The sequence below is a fragment of the Syzygium oleosum genome, unplaced genomic scaffold, assembly GCF_021117445.2.
Source record: "Syzygium oleosum isolate NSW1041296 unplaced genomic scaffold, Sole_v2.1 Sole_v2.18, whole genome shotgun sequence".
Taxonomy (NCBI): Eukaryota; Viridiplantae; Streptophyta; class Magnoliopsida; order Myrtales; family Myrtaceae; genus Syzygium; species Syzygium oleosum.
In genome coordinates, this window is record NW_026607502.1 from 3,728,667 (window position 1) to 3,747,824 (window position 19,158).

At 40.6% G+C, this 19,158-nt stretch overlaps 2 protein-coding genes across 2 annotated transcripts; one reads left to right on the top strand and one right to left on the bottom strand.

Annotated features, from left to right (window-relative positions):
- The first annotated feature begins 1,863 nt into the window (after positions 1–1,863).
- On the top strand, positions 1,864–7,877 carry LOC115682075 (ABC transporter B family member 9-like). Its single transcript, XM_030606220.2, has 12 exons — positions 1,864–2,124; positions 2,482–2,536; positions 2,877–3,052; positions 3,180–3,401; positions 3,508–3,746; positions 3,844–4,369; positions 4,703–4,976; positions 5,065–5,740; positions 5,875–6,103; positions 6,188–6,454; positions 6,551–6,814; positions 7,030–7,877. Exons 1-12 carry the CDS (start codon positions 1,879–1,881, stop codon positions 7,675–7,677), a joined length of 3,822 nt encoding a protein of 1,273 aa, XP_030462080.2. The 5' UTR covers positions 1,864–1,878; the 3' UTR covers positions 7,678–7,877.
- A 1,613-nt stretch (positions 7,878–9,490) lies between these two features.
- LOC115682072 (SH3 domain-containing protein 3) lies at positions 9,491–17,839 on the bottom strand. Its single transcript, XM_030606216.2, has 10 exons — positions 17,686–17,839; positions 16,848–16,970; positions 15,387–15,456; positions 15,107–15,252; positions 14,308–14,409; positions 13,976–14,173; positions 13,819–13,881; positions 13,643–13,732; positions 12,654–12,728; positions 9,491–9,796 (listed from the first exon to the last, which is right to left on the bottom strand). The coding sequence occupies exons 1-10, from the start codon at positions 17,743–17,745 to the stop codon at positions 9,677–9,679; spliced, it is 1,047 nt and encodes a 348-aa protein (XP_030462076.1). The 5' UTR covers positions 17,746–17,839; the 3' UTR covers positions 9,491–9,676.
- Positions 17,840–19,158: the final 1,319 nt, after the last annotated feature.

A 19,158-nucleotide genomic window follows, 5' to 3' on the forward strand; every position in this document is an offset into this window, starting at 1 on the left:
GGCAGCAAGCCCTCGCCGCCCCCGCCGCTGCCTTGCCATTGCCGGGAGGGGCTGGCGAGGGCATGCGGGCCTTCGCCCAAATCTAGGGAGGGGTCGCAACCCTTGCTTGCCGTTGGCGAGGGTTGCCGGCCCTGCCCGCCTATTGTCCCCCACCCTCTTGCCGTTGGCGAGGGTTGCCGGCCCTGCCCGCCTATTGTCCCCCACCCTCGCTGGCCCCTCCTGGCAAGCTCTCCCCGCTTGTCCTCCTCCTCCTTTTTTTTTTTTTTAATAATAATAATAATAATAATAATAATAATAATAATAATAAAGCCACGTCATCGCCACGTAGGATAGAAAAGATAATAAAAAGCTACGTCAGCGTTTTTCGTTAGCTAAATTAGACGGTGTTTATTTTAGAACTTGATTTAATCAATTTGATAAGTTTTAAAATTTAATTGCACTTTTTATAAGTTTTAGGATTTATAGTACATACTTTATTTTCTCTTTTTCTTTTTGGGGGTTTTCTTATTAATTAAGACTCGGAAAAGTGTCAAAAAAAAAAAAAGGAGCGGAGCGAGACCATTGTACAGCAACCTTTTGAGGGTTTGCGAGTAAATAAAATACCCTAAATTGAACTTATTATATACTTAAGAGAGCGTCTTCTAGAAGCAAAATCAGATTGCATAAATCAAGCATTACTACATCCAAATCTGATTAAGAAACCAACCACGATTCATCTTACCATATTTGCGGAATCAGTCAAAATCAAAACATTTGTTTTCCCTCCAGCCACAATGCTCAATTGCTCATCACTATGAACCTGCAATCATCTGACCCCAATTTCCTCAAAAAACAACTTTGAGCCTATACCTGAATTTGGCCCGAGTTTTTTCTTTTATCTTATGAAAAATCACCAACTCTTAATCTATACCCAAATCTGGCCCCTAGTTATTTGTATTGCTGTTAAAGTCTGATTAGCAAATTTCACACACATATTTCTCTAATGGGTTAATACCACAAAAAACCCCAAACTGGTACACATATGACAAATTTACCCTTCGTTAGTTTCCGTTAAATTTTATTGTTAAATTGCCGAGTTGGATGACACGTGACAGTTCACTGGTGTATCAATTTAGGGTTTTACCCCTCAGTTTGTCACATATTTATCATTTTTTGATTTTTCGTGGTATTAATCCAATTTAATGGAGGGTAATTTTGTCACAAATGTACCAGTTTATGATTTTTTGTTGTCAAAAAATTAGTTTAGAATAAATTTGTCACAGATGTACCAATCTGGGGTTTTTAGTGATCAAAAAATTAATTTTTGGATCACCAAATCACAGGTGTACCGGTTTAGGATTTTTAGTGGTAAATTTATCACAGGTGTAAATTTATCACATGCTTTCACAAAACATGTATATATTTGTTTTCCGAAAAAGGTCAGACCTTCTAGAAGTTTACCTTTTTTGGGTAATTTCCTTTGCGAAGATGGAAAACGAAAGGAAGCCAATAGTGATTATAACGTACCAAAATGGACACCACCGACCCTCATATCATAAAGGTCACACCCTATATATACACACACACTGAGCTTTACCATGCTGTCTGCATTAGCCTCCTCCTTAGGCACAAAGAACTCTATCTGTCCACAGTCACTCCGCTTGTGAATCCGGTATGCATTGATCTCTCTTCATCTTGAGCGTGGCGATTGATTTGGACGAAACCGGTTCATCGGAACTCCGGTTGTTTCGCGTTTCTGAGTTTCCGTTCTCATTGCATTGACACGTTCGATTTCTTTTTCCTTTTCTGTTTGGTTGGTTTTCTTCTTCTTTCTTTGATCTTTATGGAAAGGCCAATCGTTTTTTTTTTTTTTCCAGAGGAAGAGATTGGGACAGAGCCATGAACGAAGACGATAGCGCGTCGGAGCAACCGCAAGGCGGCGGGGACAAAGGAATTGACCAGACAGTGTCCTTCTTCAAGCTGTTTGTCTTCTCAGACCGCCTGGATGTCGTTTACATGGTGGTCGGCACTGCGGCCGCCATAGCCAACGGGCTCTCGCAGCCTCTTATGACGATCATATTCGGCCAGATCATCCAAACTTTCGGCTCCACGAGCCGCAACCACATTGCTAAGGAAGTCTCAAAGGTATATTCATATAGTGTTTAGCTCTTGTTCTGTAGTCGTAGGTTTGGCAGATTAGCATAGTAGCATGCGTTCATTGATTACTTATTTATACTCTTGGAAAAAAAAATTATGGTGACGGCGCGGCTTGTTTGTTTAAATTTCGCTGGCATATGCGTCTTTTAGTCAATTTCATTACCCCTGAAATGAGAAGAGAATGTTTTGATTTTGACCCGCGGTCAAGTCACTATCCACATTTTCTAACTCTATGCACCATCCTGACCAGGATGCCACAAGATTAGATATTAGAACTGTCTTTTTTCCGTTTTTATGTTAATTTATATTAGTAATGATCTAAGGTAATACCTTGTTGATTTTCAGGTGGCCGTCTGGTTTTTGTACTTGGCTCTTGGTTCCATGGTCGCTTCTTTTCTCCGTAAGTGCAGTTGATTCTGTCTTCACAGCTGTTTTTTTTTTACATTACTAATGTCTATACTTGGTAAATTCGCTTGGTTTTTCACTTGATTGCATAAATGGGGAATCAAAAGAAAGTTATGTTCTCTTTGATGTGCTTTCAGGATCTATATATTGTTCAGGTTTAGGCAGAAATGCATTCACTAACAGTTACATAGGATTTAGCATGACACCTAAAGTTCTCTGTAATGCTTAATTAGTTTTGGGTTCTTCGGTCGTGTTTTCTTCGTTGATGTTTCGTACCTTATCTTGTGTCTACGTGAAATCTGCAATTAAAGGTTTAATTGCTGTATGTGTTGCAGAGGTAGCCTGTTGGATGATCACTGGAGAGAGGCAAGCGACGCGGATACGAGGTTTGTATCTGAAAACAATACTAAGACAAGACATTGCCTTCTTCGACACCGAAACAACGACTGGAGAGGTTATCGGGAGGATGTCGGGAGACACCATTCTCATTCAGGACGCAATGGGGGAAAAGGTAGAGAAAGGGCTCGCACTTGCTTTTCCTTTTCCTTTTTTTAATTGTACCAGGAAAAACATGATGATCGCTAAAGTATTGTCATAAGCCCTATATTGACTTGTGAAGTTTCATTTGCAACTCATAGGTTGGAAAGTTTGTACAACTCATGGTGACATTCTTAGGAGGTTTGGTAGTCGCTTTTACAAGAGGTTGGCTTCTTTCCTCGGTTCTGCTCTCTTGCGTTCCTCTCATCGTGATTGCCGGAGGGGCTATTTCGTTGATTATGTCTAAAATGACGAGTCAAGGGCAGATTGCCTATGCAGCAGCTGGAAATGTCGTGGAACAGACAGTTGGGGCCATTAGGACTGTAAGTTGTAGAGAGATTTATGAACCCCGAAAACTTATATGCCATTAGGTATTGCTAGGATATACTATTTGTCCCAGTATTAACCTACTTTCTTTTTCATCACAAGGTTGCATCCTTCACGGGCGAAAAGAGAGCGGTAGAAAAGTATGACAGCAAGCTAGAAATTGCATATAAATCTACTGTGAACCAAGGGCTTGTCTCAGGCATAGGACTTGGAGTTATTATGTTAATTGTGTTCTGCACTTACGGACTTGCCGTGTATTATGGATCGAAATTAATCATAGAGAAAGGATACAATGGCGGGAAAATCATCAATATCATAACGGCCCTTGTGACTGGCGGATTGTAAGCGCTTCCTTTCTTACTGTTTCCTTTTTGATCAGTTCACAAATATCCAGAAGAAATTATCATCTTTCTGGGATGGACATTTCTTGGTCTGTAGGTCGCTGGGCCAGACATCTCCTTGCATAAATGCATTTGCATCAGGACAAGCCGCGGCGTACAAGATGTTTGAGACCATTGAACGAAAACCACTTATCGATTCCTATGACACCTTGGGAACGATATTGGAAGATATAAAAGGCGACATTGAGCTTAGGGATGTTCATTTTAGGTACCCCGCGAGGCCAGATGTGCAAGTCTTTGCTGCATTTTCTTTGACAGTCCCGAGTGGCAAAACAGCAGCTCTAGTCGGTCAAAGTGGCAGTGGGAAATCCACAGTCATCAGCTTGCTCGAGAGATTCTATGATCCTGATTCTGGTGAAGTACTTATTGACGGCGTCAATTTGAAGGAGTTTCAGCTTAAATGGATCAGGGAGAAAATTGGATTAGTGGGTCAGGAACCGGTCTTGTTTTTAACTACGATAAGAGAGAACATAGCCTATGGAAAGGAAAATGCAACCGATGAGGAAATCAGAAAAGCGATTCAACTTGCCAATGCTGCAAAATTTATCAACAAGCTGCCAAAGGTACCTGTTTTTTTTATTTGAACTTTGCACGAGTATACGTGCATAGGCAATGAAAAGAACTCTATTAAATGGAGCTTCGACTTGGCCCAAAAATAAGATCTGTTTACAATATGCTTATTCCTCCATAAAGATACGAAGGTAGAGAAACTTGTCATACTATGCCACTCATGATTGAAGTTTCCCATTAGATGTTCGTCTAAGTTTTCACTAATCATGATAATCAGGAAAGCCATTAAGCAGATGAACAGAAAGATTTCATACCTTTCAGAACTCTATTGTTGGCTTCTGATGAGATGTTTCGAGGGGATTTTTGACGGTTGAATATGTCTACAGGGGCTTGACACAATGGTAGGAGAGCATGGAACACAATTATCCGGTGGACAAAAGCAGCGAATCGCCATAGCAAGGGCCATTCTAAAGAACCCGAGAATCCTCCTACTTGATGAAGCAACAAGTGCCCTTGATGCAGAGTCTGAACGAGTCGTTCAAGATGCCTTGGAGAATGTAATGACAAACCGAACCACTGTTATAGTCGCGCATCGCTTGACAACTATCAGAACTGCAGACATCATTGCAGTTGTGCACTGTGGCAAAATAGTGGAGCAAGGTAAACTAATACTTCAACCTCATCTGACATATTCTTTTCATCTCTTTTGCAATTAATTCATGGTGAGATGCTCGAATCCTACATTCAGGAACTCACGAGGCGCTGATCAGAGACCCCGAAGGGGGCTACTCGCAGCTTATCCGTTTGCAAAAAGGAAACAAGGCCGCTGAAGAGAAACTTGGCCTGGTAGATACTAAACTGGATGTGAGTTTTGAAGTCGACAAGGCAATGGTTAGAAGCATTAGCAGAAACGCATCCAATAGACCATCCATGAGAAGATCTATAAGCAGAGGTTCATCAGGAAGCCGCCGCTCTTTTGCTCGTAGCTTCGATGTTCCTGGTCCAATTAATCTCGTTGAGATGGGTGAAGAGGAGGAACAATATGAGAGACCTGAACTGGACAATGAGAAGCGTCAGAGTGTATCCATCAGACGTCTTGCATATTTGAACAAGCCCGAGTTTCCAATACTGATTCTTGCATCCCTTGCTGCCTCGGTACATGGAATGGTGTTTCCAATATTTGGACTCTTGTTGTCCTCTGCTATTAAAATGTTCTATGAACCTGCTGACCATCTAAAGAAAGATTCCAAGTTCTGGGCACTCGTTTATGTTGGCTTGGGATGCATCACTCTAGTACTCGTGCCGATTCAGAACTATTTCTTTGGAATTGCTGGTGGAAAGTTAATTAAAAGGATACGATACATGAGTTTTCAGAAAGTTGTACACCAACAAATTAGTTGGTTTGATAATCCTGCTAACTCAAGGTATGCTAGATTTATCTTCATTCTTCTGCCCTTCCGACATAATAGCTTGTTAATGATCATGTGATTGACAAATTTGGACGTTGTGCACCATTGAAACGTCCTAACTATTTCTTCTTTTCTTTTAAACTCTGTAGTGGTGCGGTTGGTGCAAGATTGTCTACTGATGCATCAACAATGCGGAGTGTAGTTGGAGACGCATTAGCTCTCATTGTCCAAAATGCAGCAACAATCACAGCAGGATTGCTCATAGCATTCATAGCAAACTGGATATTGGCTCTCATAGTTATTGCAGTGTCACCTTTGATACTCGCTCAAGGATTTATCCAAGCTAGATTCCTAAAGGGGTTCAGTGCAGATGCCAAGGTCTGTCTGGCGTTTCTAAATGGTCCCAATTATCTACACGTCATGTATGATTTCACATGACTCTTTCTGTATTCCTACCTTCAGGAGAAGTATGAGGAAGCTAGTCAAGTGGCGAACGATGCGGTCGGTAGCATCCGGACAGTGGCGTCCTTTTGTGCCGAGAGCAAGGTGATGGATTTGTACGAAGAGAAATGTGAAGGCCCAAAGGAGCAGGGAGTCCGGCTTGGGGTTGTGAGTGGGATCGGATATGGCTTTTCCTTCTTTGCGCTCTACTGCACAAATGCATTCTTGTTCTACATTGGAGCTATACTGGTGCAACATGGGAAAGCAACCTTTGCAGAAGTTTTCAAGGTCAAAATTTTTGGAATTAAATTCTTCTTTTGGCCTTTCGCTTTTATGTAATAATCCTTTTCAAGTTGATATACTACTAACAATCGAGACCTGCAGGTGTTCTTTGCTTTAACTATTTCGGCATATGGGGTTTCCCAGAGCAGCACGTTGGCCCCAGATACTAACAAGGCCAAAGATTCGGCTGCTTCTATCTTTTCCATTTTGGATAGCAAGCCTCAGATAGATTCGAGCAACGATGAAGGAATTACGCTGGAGAATGTAACTGGAAACCTAGAGTTGGAACATGTCAGTTTCACATATCCAACAAGACCAGATGTCCAAATCTTCAAAGACTTGTCCTTGACCATCCCCGCGGGCAAGGTATCAGCAACAAGCCTCTCTCTCTCTCTCTGCTAGTTTATCAGAAACTGTAGAATTCCATGGAGAAGAAAATTATCCACTTCATCGGTATTGAACATGCTTATGTTAGACTGAAGATGGAATTTATTGTTAATATTTGAATTACTTGCACAGTTGCATAACATTAAAAGTTCAGATACACATAACAAACTGAACCATGAACCTCTTTCTTGCAGACGGTTGCTTTAGTAGGAGAAAGCGGCAGTGGGAAATCAACGGTGATCAGTCTCATAGAGAGATTCTACGATCCCGATTCTGGCCATGTTTTTTTAGATTCTGTGCTGCTTCAAAAGTTCAAGCTAAGTTGGCTGAGACAACAGCTAGGTTTGGTAGGCCAAGAGCCTATACTCTTCAACGAAACAATCCGTGACAACATTGCTTACGGTAAGCAAGGCGGCACCACTGAGGATGAGCTCATTGCTGCCGCAAAGGCATCAAATGCACACAACTTCATATCTTCCCTCCCTCAAGGTTATGATACATCAGTTGGGGAGCGAGGAGTGCAATTATCTGGGGGACAGAAACAGAGGATAGCTATTGCTCGGGCTATTTTGAAGAATCCTAAGATACTTCTGCTCGACGAAGCTACGAGTGCATTGGATGCGGAATCGGAGAGGATTGTGCAAGAGGCACTAGACAGGGTTATGGTGAATCGGACAACTGTAGTTGTGGCTCACCGCCTTACAACGATAAAGAATGCGGATATAATTGCGGTTGTAAAGAATGGAGCCATTGCCGAGCAGGGAAGGCACGACACTCTGATGAAGATCACTGATGGCGCGTATGCGTCGTTGCTGGCACTTCACGCAAGTGCGTCAAAGTGAAGACAGGACCAAGAAATGGTGGCAGAGGATCGGTTAAGAAGATTAGATCAGGAAGCGAGCACATTAACATCTCAATTTATGTCCAAAGGTTGTTTTCACATATTTTCAGAAAAATAAACGTTGTCATTTATGCATCTAGTCGGGGTGATTATGAGAAAAACTCATCTATAATATCGCTGATTCTGATCAATTTGCCTAAACGACCTTGTGTCATCTCTTCTTGAGAAATTTGCTTTGGAGGGTGACCAGGTCCCATCTAGCTGGCAAGTGGATCGGAAATGACTCACAATTGTCCTCAGCCATGATCAATAGTTGAAAGTTTCCGAATCAATGTAAACGCCCTGTCGGAGGAACTCGAGGATCTATAAAACTCCTGATGGAGGACATTCACGTCATCCCTAGGAAAAGTCGCACCGGGCCAAACCCTTCTCTCCTTCACCTATTCGTTTTCTTTCATTCACGGCTTCACCTTCTTCTTCCGTAGTCTTCCACCTTTCATCTTCATCCCCGCATGCCTCTCGTCACCAACAGACTTCCTCTTCAACCCAAGTTTATCTTGTTCAAGCTTGGTCTATCACCTGCAGTCACAACCCCCATGACGAATTCCGCTGCAAGCAAACATCACGGTTCGTCGGTCTAAAGTTACCACCAGAAATTCAGACCAAAACAGTGTCCATTCGTGTCCCTTGTCCACTGTGCCGGAACCATCAATGTAGCCTCACCGGTCGTTGTCATGGTAGTGCCATTGTCACCATCCGCTGTTCAGGGCCACCTCGTCCCGTTCTCGCTAGAGCTGCTGTTAGAACTGCAGGTTGTTGCCTGTGCAATTGGTTCAGCACCGTGGTCCGTCATCTTTGTCGAGCCGCTGTCTAGGTCTACCTCGTCTGTCCAGATCAGTCCTTGCAGCCCAGGCCAACATCATAGATTTTAGAGCAAGCTTGGAGCCACCTCGGCTTGAGATTCACTTGTCTATTGCTGTTTCTAGTCGTCCACTTCATCACCATACGGTTGTTTCTATTCCACCTCATCTCCAATCACTTGCCAGTTCTGGTTTTGGGTGTTCTCTATAACCGGGTCATAGGAGAGCTGAGTTGTCATGGTTTGCCTTTTGAAGCTGAGTCGTCGTTGGGCCGACACTTTGTCACAGAATCGTTGTGCCGTGGCTGCCCCACAATTTCCGTCACCCATCGTAATCCTCCACTACAGGCCATCACCCCACTTCGTGTGCCCTCCTTTCATGGAGAAAACACTATTGCTTTGACAGTGCCCATTCACCATCACTGAGTATATTCCACTAAGATAGACACATCTTTCTTTAGGATGATTTAACCGGTGAATTGCGAATGAAATTGGTGAGAACTCAAGATCTATTTGTTGTTGGATCGTACATACTTAGCCAAGTTCAATTGATTTTTTTTCCCACGTGAGAGATTTCACGAGTCCACATATTTTGAAGACTGTTGAATTGAGGAATTCTTGGAATTTAAGGGGCATTGGGTGGGTTAAAAGAATTGTTGAAGTTACCATCTTTTTATCTAGTATCAACCCAGATGATGTTAACAGAATCTTTTACAGGAAGCTCAGCCCCTGACCAACCTAGAATAGGTTAGTGGCAACTCTAATCTCATTCTAGTAATGAATATGTACTTGTACGGTTCATCTTTTGGCAAATTGAATGCAATTGTTGCAAGATTAAATTGTTTTAAGTCCTGGATATTTGGAAACCTACTGGGGCAACACATACAATGCTCTCTCACTTAGCTCGTCAATCCATGAGAAACTCAAGGCTTGAAACAATAAAGGCAGGAAGAGATAAATCATCCAAACAATACTTAATCAATCCCCATAGCGATCAAGAGTCGTGCTGTTTAGGAAATGAGAATTGCAACAAATTTCACAACAGATTGCATTGAGGTCTTGTTATTGACAGATATAATATGAACAGCAACTATTACATGGGCAGGGACAAGTAAACAATAAGTAGACAGATCAGTACGGATCAGTAAACCTCTGCAGCCATACCATTCGTGGGTAATCTCTGGCGCTTCTCCACAAATGCTGATGGAAACCACCCTGCTTTACCCTTGCATTCTCCTTCCGACCATCCCAATGGATTCACCTAGATATATTGAATTAATATCCCAGTTGAGCAAACAGAATGTGTTTCATCCATATACAGATTAAATATCGAGAGTGACAAGCAAACCATTACTAATATCATGTTTCAAATAGAGGTGCATGTTTAAGGCGGCACTGATTGATCACAATTATGAGGAACACAAACTAGTCTTTTTGAGTTGACATGCTAAAGTTTGTATACTGCAGTTGAGTAATTGTGTCAATTTGTTTATAGTAAAAAAAGTTGAAGCATATTTTTGAATATTAGTCAGAGATACTAGCTGGTCATAAATAAGGAAGTTAAGGTTTCATTAATGTCTCACGCTTTAGTATTTTCTCTCTCTGTCTCTTGAAGTTCTTAAAATATTTACATGGGATTAGTGGGATCCAAATCAAAACCCTAGCTTTATTTTTCTTCTTGTCACCAGTCTTAAAAAAAACAAAGAATCCTATTCATGCATCATCTTTTCTACTACGACACTGAGACCACCACCGGTCATCATTCCAAGTTCTTTGTTTTTTGTCCATTGGTCTTCATCCTCGAGAGCAGCCAAAACCAATTGTCTTCAAGAGCAACATCATCATCCTCTGCTTGTCGCTGTCTCATATCTCTTCGGTTGTCTCTGAGAGCAATGCTATCTAGTGAACCATTGGTCTCTACATTGTCGTCAGGGGAAGGAGTTGTCATTCATTGTGTCAGTGAAGTCTACAACAAGTTAAACGTTTCTGTTCTCCACCTTCATTCCGCCATGCATCCTTCTCGGTCTTGGTCAATGGTTTTGCATCTCCGTCAAAATCAAGCTATGGTCCTCACTAGTTGCTCGTACTAGTCTTAGTTTTCTTTTTTCGTTTTCTGTTCTTTTCAATTCTCAAAGAAAGAAAAAAAAAAGGGCTTTCTAGGGTACCGTTGGTGCTCCAATCTTCAGAAACTTCCCCAAATTTGGTCAACACTCAACAATGCATCTAGGGATTTTAATATACAGTCGGCGTCACTCTTAATTGCAAGTGTCATTGACAAGCAGAGTTGCCGTTGTCAAATGTTCAGCCCTCTATGACCGCCGCAATTTATGTTGGGTTTTCACATGATTTTATCAAGGTTGTGTGAGAATGCAATGTTAACTTTCTGATCATGTGTTTCATCGGCATTTGTTGACTTTCTGATCATGTGTTTCCTCAGCATTTGTTAGATCCGACGATGATGTGGAATACATTCAATAATGTAAGGTCCGGCTTACACAATAGGCATCATCTCAAATTCGAATCCATGTGCTCACATCCCTTGGCTAGTGTATGGTCCACAGCTTACATGGCACTTTGGTCAGTCTTTTGAAGAAAGTTGCACAAGTCATATGCTAGCTGCAGGCTCTAGCTTGAGGGGGAGTTAGGATTTATATATATGAACGTTAGTCAGTAGTTAGTAGGTGGTCGATCATAAATCAGGAAACTAGGTTTTAGTTAGTGTATCTCATGCCCTATAATCTAGGGTTAATTCCAAAAAAAAACACCAACTTTAGGTCGAGGGGACAATTCTGGCCCGAACTTCATTTTGTCCCATAAAAAAGCACCAACTTTAAGTCGATGAACAATTATGGCCCAAACTATTTTTTGTCCCATAAAAAAGCACCAACTTTAGGTCAATTGACAATTCTGGTCCCAACTTTTTTTTGTCTTATAAAAAATCACAAACTTTCACCCTGATCCCAAATTTGGTCCCCCGTTGACTTTCTGTCTGAAGTCACCCTTATTTGAGGAAAAAGGTTATGGTGGTAAGCTTGACGAATCTCGTCCATGACGTTTGTCGACGGATGGTGGTCTACAGCTTTAGATTACGACAAAATGACGAAATCTGGTCAGAGAAATTCAATCTGGAGATATTTTTGACTTGCCGGTGAAGTGAAGGAAACAAATAATTTCACCGTTATTCTTCAAGCTGTGGCTCAGAGAATAAAACAATGAATAATGCTTTAAATCTAGTCAGCGAACCATGTGGATTTATTGTTAAAGTTGAATAGTCAAGTTGGATAATCAATGGTTCTAAGTCAATGGAAGCCAAATTTAGGATTTAAGTGAAAGTTAGTGTTTTTTTACGAGACAAAAAAAAATTGGCGCTAGAATTGTCACTCAACCAAAAGTTGGTGCTTTTTTATGGGACAAAAAAAGTTTGGGCTAGAATTGTCCCTCGACCTAAAGTTGGTGCTTTTTTATGGGACAAAAAAAAGTTTGGGCCAGAATTGTCCCTCGACTTAAAATTTGTGCTTTTTTTTGGAATTAGGCCCTATAATATGTGCTCTTTTTTCAAGTCATTTAGTAAAAATGTAGGGCTTATTTCCTCTCCCTTTCTCTTGAAGATCCTACAACATTGACTCAAGGAAAAAATATATTTCCAATCACCAGCACAGACAAGGAAGAACACAACTTGATTGGGAAGAGAGACGGGCTTGATGATATGTATAGCTACCTCAATGAAAATCATTATAAATCAGCCAAGATGATGGCAAAGTGAGGGGAAAGAACAGAAAACTAGATACTCAGTAGATGTAAGATTCACAACCAGATATTGCTGCACTGACTGGCATCTTAGATCTTTTAAGTATCTCTGATAAATTGAAAGCTTTTCTTAGAAAAAGTGATTTTAAACTGGTTTACGAAAGATGAAATTCGCAGGAAAACTTCTAGATGCTTCAAAAAGAGCATCACCTACGCATTAAAGGAGAATTGAAGTTGTTTTCCAAAATGACATGGCTTAATCACTTTTATTAACTAGATGCATCAACATTCGCTTGCTAGATGATCACTCAATGAGGCAATAAGTAGGAAAAACGAGTACCATCAAATGAATACATAAGGAAAACAAATACCTTTCGCACAACAACATAGTCACCCACTGCCAGGCTCAATTCCTTCTCTGATTCAGCATCAAAATTATGCATTGCCTGCATTAGAATACACAAACAACGGAACAAAGTGCCGTAGTCTGTTTTAGTGAGCTTGAAAACAAAGATGAGGCATGAGATGAGGCATGATTACAAGACCAAGAATTATCTTGACCAGCAACCCAGCAGATGAAAAGGAGGGACAACAGAAAAGAAGAAAAATAATAACTCCTTCGGGAAGATGATATGTCTTACCGCTCCCACTTGAAAGGATACAGATAATTGGCAAAAAAAATCTATACCCTCTCTCTCTCTCTCTCTCTCTCTCTCTCTCTCTCTCTCTCTCTCTCTCTCTCCACAACAATGTTCAAGACTCAATAATAAGAGGCTGTCCTTAGTTTCCCTCCTCACTTGATATACTTGTTTTGCAGAGTTTCATAATGGATACACTGAATATAACCTCAACCAATCCTTCATTCTGATACTTATGATTTTTCAAGTTTCCTACTTACCAACGAGTCTTTGTTCTTTTGCCAACCTACTTTGAAAGATGGCTTGAAAATAATATGGATTTTTCCTTTAATATATCTAAAGTGCAGTGGCTGCGGCAGTAGCGTAGCAGCAACTGGCTGTAAATGGTAATGGTGGCAATGGCCACTACAGCTGAGCCCCTACTCCATTACGTTGATCATCTAATTGACAATGCTGCCCATCTAATCGACAATGGTTAAAAAGGTGGACTAATTAGCTATGCAAGTTTTGTGAAACGGACTTTGGGTTGCCCTGAAATTCAACTACATATTGTCTTTTTTTTTTTTGGTTGAAACTACATATTGTCTACTTAAAAGAAAATGATTTCCTCCAGCTACTTTTTTTAGGAGTAAGTGCATCCTCAGTATAAACAGTAATCCTGTTGAAGCAGCAAACAACAATTACAGCATAGTACTTGTGAGCCAATAGAATGCATTACAAACCTCAGCCAAGAAATATGCTGTTTTCTCCGAACTACTTTCTGATAAAAACAAAGGAGGAGCAGATTCCTTCCGCTGTTTCTCTGAAACCATCTGAAACAAAGTTTCCAATAAACTACTACTTATACAGTGCTGATGGAAAACAACCAAACCCTGGAAAATCTAAGCATATAACCAACCTCAGTTTCAACTTCGCCAAGAATAGCAGCTACTCTCAAATGGTAGGTCCTTTCTCCTTCAACCTTAAAATTGGTAAGCATCATGATACATTACAAATCCAATAATGGTATGAGCTGACAGCAAGTTCATCGTTTTAGAGATTGTTTGATCATATACCATTGAGACCAGCCTTTGGAAAGTAACTTTTTGTTGCTGAGATTCGACAGCTGCCAGTGCCGTGGCAGCTTCTTTTCCAAGAACAGCCATATTTGCCTTCAATTCATGCATCTTTGCTTCAGCTGCATGCAGCTTAGCAACATTTTCAGGTATTGGAGTTTCTCTAACTCGAGCTTGTCTTCTAGAAACTTCCGCTGCCTGCAAGCTTTTCAGGTGAATTGTGAATTACAGCTTCACATGAATTAATCATGGTGGTATGAGGAAGTGAAAACTCCAACACAACAATCAGTGTGTGCTGAAACACTACCTATGAAATTCTAGCTTTTCATTACCTGCATCTCTGCTTCCTGTCTCATTCGACTGTAACGTTGAGCAAGATGACGAGCATCTTCCAAGGGAGAACCAGTAATCATAGCCCTCAAGGGTTCTAAGATCTAACAAAGGGGAAAGGTGATAAGTACAGCATGAACATGTTGTCTTCACAGAGCTTATAAAGCTGTAATCCAAATAATCATTGACCTTTGATCTTAATAAAAGATTTATTAGCCCATAAGCAAAAGGTAATGGGTTTGCAAGCTTCACTGGATGAATCGCATTTCGGACGTTGTGAGAACTAAATCTCCATGACATCATAGATTCCACATGACTGAAATAATCAAGGCTGCTATCCCGCCATGCGGAGGTGGCCCCACAAATCCTCTTGCATCACTCAATTCTTTGTGGAAAATTTTGATAGTCCCTCAAAAGATGAAGACCAAAAACGTCACTCCTCGCTAACTTAGAGCCTACCTTTCCAAAAACCAACAGTATGCTTGCTACATGGATGACCTTTTGCAGTTCTATTTCTTCTCCAAACATTCACGGTCATGTCAGCCAACACCATCAATGATGCAAATCATGAGTTACTGTTTCAAGTTATAGTTTTTGAAGACATAATAGGGTGTAACTAGGCCGTTTGTCAAATTAGATATATGAAACTACGCGTTTGTCATTGAATTACCTAACCTCAGTTCACATAACATGCAAAAAACAAGAGAGATACAAAGACTTTGGTGCATGCTTTGTCCATGTTTCAAAAAAATTTGAATTTACAGATATACTTGCCATCCAAAAGAATCTGAGAAAGCTCACCTGTGAATATAATAGCTTATTATAGTCTTCTTGCTCCTTTTCGACATGTTTAAGAGAATCGCCATATACAGCTGCTGCCTTAGCTAAAATGTTGTCATGGATATTCTCAGCTCCATATTTGCAAGAGTCTTCAGATAATTTGGTTCCTGATAGTTTAATTGTTCAGAGTCATGGCCCCATCACATTACAGTACGACATATACAGACAGAAGACTCATCTGATTGAAGAAAAGATGGGAAACTACAACCTGTTTTGACAAAAGCAGTGATCAAGGAGATACCTGTTTCAATATGCTTATATCCTAGAGCTGTGAATCCCTCTGCAGCCTTTACAATATCTTTCTGAAAGTCCTGTCAGGAAAATTAAGAATTGGATATGAACACTTTGAAGTCCCATAGTAAATCAGCTAACAAGTACAGTAAATCAAGTGAATCACCCAGTTCTTTGTATTCATTGAATAAAAGTCAACACATTTATGCGTGGATTACACATGCAGTCAACTCATTTATCATCAACGCCATTTTTCTTTCTATTTATTGTCTTTTATTTTACTGTGCCTTCTGTGTTCGGTCCCATGAATACCTTACCAACCTCGTGGATCAGGCAAGATGAGACCCAAAGCTTGGAGGGGGCCCAACATAAGATTATTTGTACTTATTATTGTGGAGAATCAAACATACATAGAAGTTCGTTCCTTAACCATCAAGACAGAACCATGAAGTTAAAAAATAAGTCTACCTTCCAGACATGGATTTGAACCTATGACCTCCTTGCGTAAGGGCACATGCTCACAAGTCATACCAATTATTTTCTCTATTTCATTTTCTCTCAAATTTGGAACTTATCAAATAGTTACTTGTAATGTGTAGGTGAATTTAAACCACTTAACAGTACTATCATAGCCATACTACTACACAGATTTAACCAACAAAGATAAACTGTTTGTAATTAATATGAACATAGCAACTCTAAATGGGTAACTTAAGCACATAGGTGGAGAAACCACCAGATATTACTAGCTACTGTATGGATATATAAATGGTCAGTACATCAAACTCAATCACTGGAAGATGTTCACACATCATTATGTTCCCTGCCTTCATAAAATTTTGGTGCCTCACTTGGCACAATTTGGCAGGCAAGAATGGTCTTATCAATACTTTCATTAGTTGCGGGAGGTAATGCCACCAGCGGAGCACGTACCACAATCAAATTACTTTAACAGATAGCATTTTATTAGGTAACTAGATATCATTGGTCGTCATAAGCTTGTAGTGTGCATCATGTTTGTCATAGGTCATCTTGATTGCTTCCCTAGTTTGCTAAGCCTTCAACGACAACGAAAGCTAGCACCAGTCTCGAAATGGCTTTCTCAATGACACTGTCAATCAACCGTTCCTCATAATACTTCAGGAGGAAACCTTCATATATTCCCATAATGAAGCCAAGCCATTTCGCTTCACCACAATTAAATAAATAGTCTCATACTGTACATAATAGCAGATAGGGTCTAGCTTTACATTGGAATTAGCCCCACCACATTACCGAGTTGAAGCATTCATTTCCGAGATTCCAAGGAAACTAGATCTATCTAATCAACTACGGTCAGACGCAACCATTGACTCGACCATCTTAGAGACCATACTCCCCACCCATCCCCTATAAATGGTAATAACGAATTAAGCCATTCACAATCACCAAATATAGAATGACAAAATAAAGGAGCTAAAACCATCTTCACCTTGGAGGCGCGAGTAGCCCGGTAAAGTTTCTCGAGCTGTTGATGTCTCTGCATTTCGACCTCATCTATAACCACCACATCGGAGTGCTCATAGCCAGTCCCACCGAACTGCTTTATCACAGCCTAGAACCACACAACAAGCAAAAACCATAATCAACACCCGAATTGCGGTAAGAACAGAAAAAAGAAATCACACAAAAAAGGATAAAGTCTCGCAGACGCGTATTGCACACAAGTTCGCTCGCCGAAGCAGCACCGCAGCACATTCACACCGCACAGCTGGATCTAAACTCATGATGCCCAAATCAGCTATGACCCAGAAATTAGCAATTTTGACTGATGCCCACACCGTTTTCGACTTCAATTCAAACCAGGAAAACATCGCGGAATCGAACGAGAGGCTAAAAGGATCAGTTCATTTCGCGGAAAGCATTCACACCACGCAGCTGGATCTAAACTCATGATGCCCAAATCAGCTATGACCCAGAAATTATCGATTTTGACTGATGCCCACACCGTTTTCGACTTCAATTCAAACAAGGAAAACATCCCGGAATCGAACGAGGGGCTAAAGGGATCAGTTCATTTCGCGGAAAGCATTCACACCACGCAGCTGGATCAAAACTCATGATGCCCAGTTTAGCTATGACCCAGAAATTATCGATTTTGACTGATGCCCACACCGTTTTCGACTTCGATTCAAACAAGGAAAGCATCCCGGAATCGAACGAGAGGCCAAAAAGAATCAGTTCATCTCGCGGTTCCCGGAGCTCTCTTCCGGGAGTCGCAACGCGACCGCGATTGCCAAATCGATCGAAAGCTCGGACGGGGGGAGAACCTGCTGCTGCTTGGCGACTTGCTCCCGGAGCTTGCTAGCTTGTTTCCTCAGCGCGTCCATTGCGCTTCCGCGAGCAGAGACGTAGCTGCTGCTGCAGCTCCTCTGCGTCTCGAGCGGAAGAAGAAGGAGAAGAAGGAGAAGAGGCGGCAGCTTCGGTTCTTAACAAAGCCCAAGCATAAGAGCAAAAGATGGCCAAACCCAATAATTTGAACCCAGATCTGTCTCGCTCCATCGTAACACGTTTAACTCAAACTAATTTTTATTTCGTAAAAAAAAAATCTCTAAATTGGCATTTAGTACATGACGCGTTTATCTAAATTAATTTTTGTCTAAAAAAATATCAAACCGGTATGCTCGATTACCCCGAACTAGCTTTCATCTCCCAAAGAAAAAAAAAAAAAAACCTAAAATTGGCATCTCTATCCCAAATCTACCCTTCACTAACATTCCCTCTAATATTTCGTTGATATACACACATGTTAGCTCACATTATAAAGACAGTAAGACGGATATGATGTGGAGAATGACAAATCTATTGTGAAAAATCCATATGGGTTGATACGGATGCATTGACAAGACTGGTAGATTTGGGTCATACGCACATATTTAAGATTTTTTATGAGACGAAAAGTAGTTGTTGGATAAATATGTTACGAGATATCGGTTTTTAATTTTTCGTGAGACGAAAATTAGTTTTGGGTTTTGGCGGTGGGTTGTTGGGCTAGTCTCCCTTGAGGTATAAGTGCCATGATTACCTGTGCGGGCTCGTCCCCGGGGAATAGTGGCGGATCCTCGATTACCAAAAAAACAAAATTAGTTTTGGGTTAATATATCATGGGATACCAGTTTAAGATTTTTATTAGTATTAATCCTTTCAAATTGAAGCAACTGAACTATCATAATATACAGACATTAATACATAAATGTTTCAATTTCTCTTCATTTCAATAATTACAAATTGTCCCGTGGATGTAAGGGTCAAAACATGGAAGAAAGAGATATTTCTATGTACATACGATTCTTTTCATGAATTCTTTTGATGCAAGATCACTAAGTCCTATCGAACAACTCTCGAGTTCAACTCTGGTCTTGTCGATTGATCCAACACAATTCTTACTCCTATAAGTAAAGGCCAATTTTGGTTACAATGTGATTTGATGGGTTCAAGGTTGAAGATGTCGATTCGATATGGAAGTTGTCGATTCAATGGACTAATTGTCGATTTCATGGTTGCCGATCGACTATCAATATGTCAAAGTTCGTTGTTGATTTTGAAGCTGCTAATCAACTAGATAATGACTGGAGGCTATTCTAGTTTATTTCATGGCTATTTATTGATCTTCTAAGGTGGCTATTTTGGTTTCCAAGGCCGGTGGATGAATTTGGAGAGTCTTATATTAGTTACTATGCATTTGATATTGATTAATAGCATTTTAGTCTTAATTTTATGAGTCTTTATTATGATGTAAATTT